We start from the raw sequence: 1,784 nt of genomic DNA on the forward strand, positions 1-1,784 counted from the left end.
GGGGGGGTGGGTGTATGAGGATGCGGTCGGGCCGGACAGGGGGAGTCCCGGTCTCCTGGTCCCCCCTGGGCCGCAAGGGCCGCAGCCCGGCAGTCCCGGGTCACACACACGCACAGTCCCGCTCCATCCCTGCCCCGTTGAGATTTTTTTCTGCCCTCCCTTGAATTTCAGCCCTATTTGCAAGATAAGGGTGTCCCAGCAATACCGTCCAGATGTGGAGGAACTCTTAGGAAGGAGGAGGGAAATTTCTTTAAAATCCAGGAGAGGTTTTTAAGGGCAACCCCAGCCCCGCGCAGCCCACATTGGTTTTTACGGTCTTGCAGCAGAAAAATGGGGGGAAGGCGGTTTTCTAGGAAAACCTGACCCACACTAAACTACCCCACAAATTCGCTCGATCCCGTTAGCAGGGTGTTAACAACTACCCGGCGCTGCCGAACGGAGGGTGAGGGGTCTGTGCTGCGCTGCCCGGCGGCCGGAGCACGGGCTGCTGCTCTCGCCTCTCTCCTGACCATCTTAGCCGGGCTTATTCTGTGTTTCACAACCTTCAGGGTTTGAAATGGCTCTTGCGGTCATTACTATGATTTACTGAGGCTTTCCTCTAATTACCTCGCCCTCGAGCTATTAAATGCATGTAAGCAGCTCCTCGAGGACCCTGGTGCAGTTCCCCGGAGCCCAGTCCCGTTTCTACCCGCCCCGTCCGGGGCCTGGGGCAGAACGGAGCAGGGACACCAGGCCGTGCCCCCCAAACCCTGCTCCCCCCCCACTTCGGATATGATTTTCCGATCCTTATTACCAGCTAGCCCCGGCCTTGCCTTGGCGGGGGGAGGGGACACACGGATCCTCGCCGGGTGCAGCCCTGGTGAGACCCCGCTGGGCTCTCGTTCCCACCGGGAGCGGAGCATCTCCGGCAGTTCCGGTGCCTGCGCCGGGGCCGTGGCCGGGCGAGGTGCGGGCTCAGAGGCTGAGCGGCCTCGGGACACGGCTGGGCCGCTCCAGAGCAAAGCGGAGTGGTCATTTCCCTACCCAGTTTGGCCGGAGCGAAGAGGAGAAGGGATTTATTTCAGCCCCGTCGGGGACAGCAAGGAAAGGCGGCCCTGGCGCTCTGAGCCTGTTTTAAAAGTCAAATCGCTTCGGGTGCTGAAGCTCGTCCACCTCCCCGGGAACAAAGCGCTGCCCTGGGCCTACCCCCCCTGCCACCTCCCTGCCTTGGGTTTTGGAGCAGGGAGGGGGGAAACCCAACCAGATCTTCCCCTTCTCAAATATATGGGGGGCTTCCCCCCGGCGGGGACCGGGAGCGGCTGCAAAGGCAGAGAAGACCCGGGTTGAAATAATCAGGAGCGATTTATTCCCCTGGAGTGACAGTTCTTTTGAGCAGTTGCCGAATGGCAGTTTCTGTCTTTCTGAAAGCTTTTCTTCCAGATTCTGTTCAGATTAGGCTGGGGAGATGAATGAGGCCATTATCCAGCCCAGTAGCTATTCTGAAATGCCAAATTAATTACCAAGGGCTAAATCAAGGCGATGGGGGCTGGAGGGGAAAGGGGGGCTGCAGTTGGAGGTGTGAAAATATCTCCACGATCTTTAAAATCTGAGCACCGGGGTCGGCCCGGGGGTGTCGCCGTCTTCTCCCCCCCACCCCGCCCTCCACTTCACTCCGCAGGTGCGGGGGGCAGCGGGCAAGGAGACCCCGCGGGGTCCCGCTCGTGTTCCTCCCTCCCCGACCGCCGGCTGCCGCATCTCTGAACTTCCGGCGGGGCGAGGGGCGCAGGGGGCGCCGGGCCCGCGGG

At 61.1% G+C, this 1,784-nt stretch overlaps 1 protein-coding gene across 1 annotated transcript in view; it reads right to left on the minus strand.

The window, feature by feature from the left end:
* The window catches only part of NTN1 (netrin 1), a 121,257-nt gene that overhangs the window by 119,102 nt on the left and 371 nt on the right, over positions 1-1,784 (minus strand). Inside the window, exon 2 of the mRNA XM_010008270.1 lies at positions 767-785. Coding sequence (XP_010006572.1) covers positions 767-785 — 19 coding nt within the window. The remainder of the gene's footprint in view (positions 1-766; positions 786-1,784) is intronic.

This window comes from Chaetura pelagica, unplaced genomic scaffold (genome assembly GCF_000747805.2).
Source record: "Chaetura pelagica isolate M959 unplaced genomic scaffold, ChaPel_1.0 scaffold471, whole genome shotgun sequence".
In the NCBI taxonomy this organism is placed as follows: Eukaryota; Metazoa; Chordata; class Aves; order Apodiformes; family Apodidae; genus Chaetura; species Chaetura pelagica.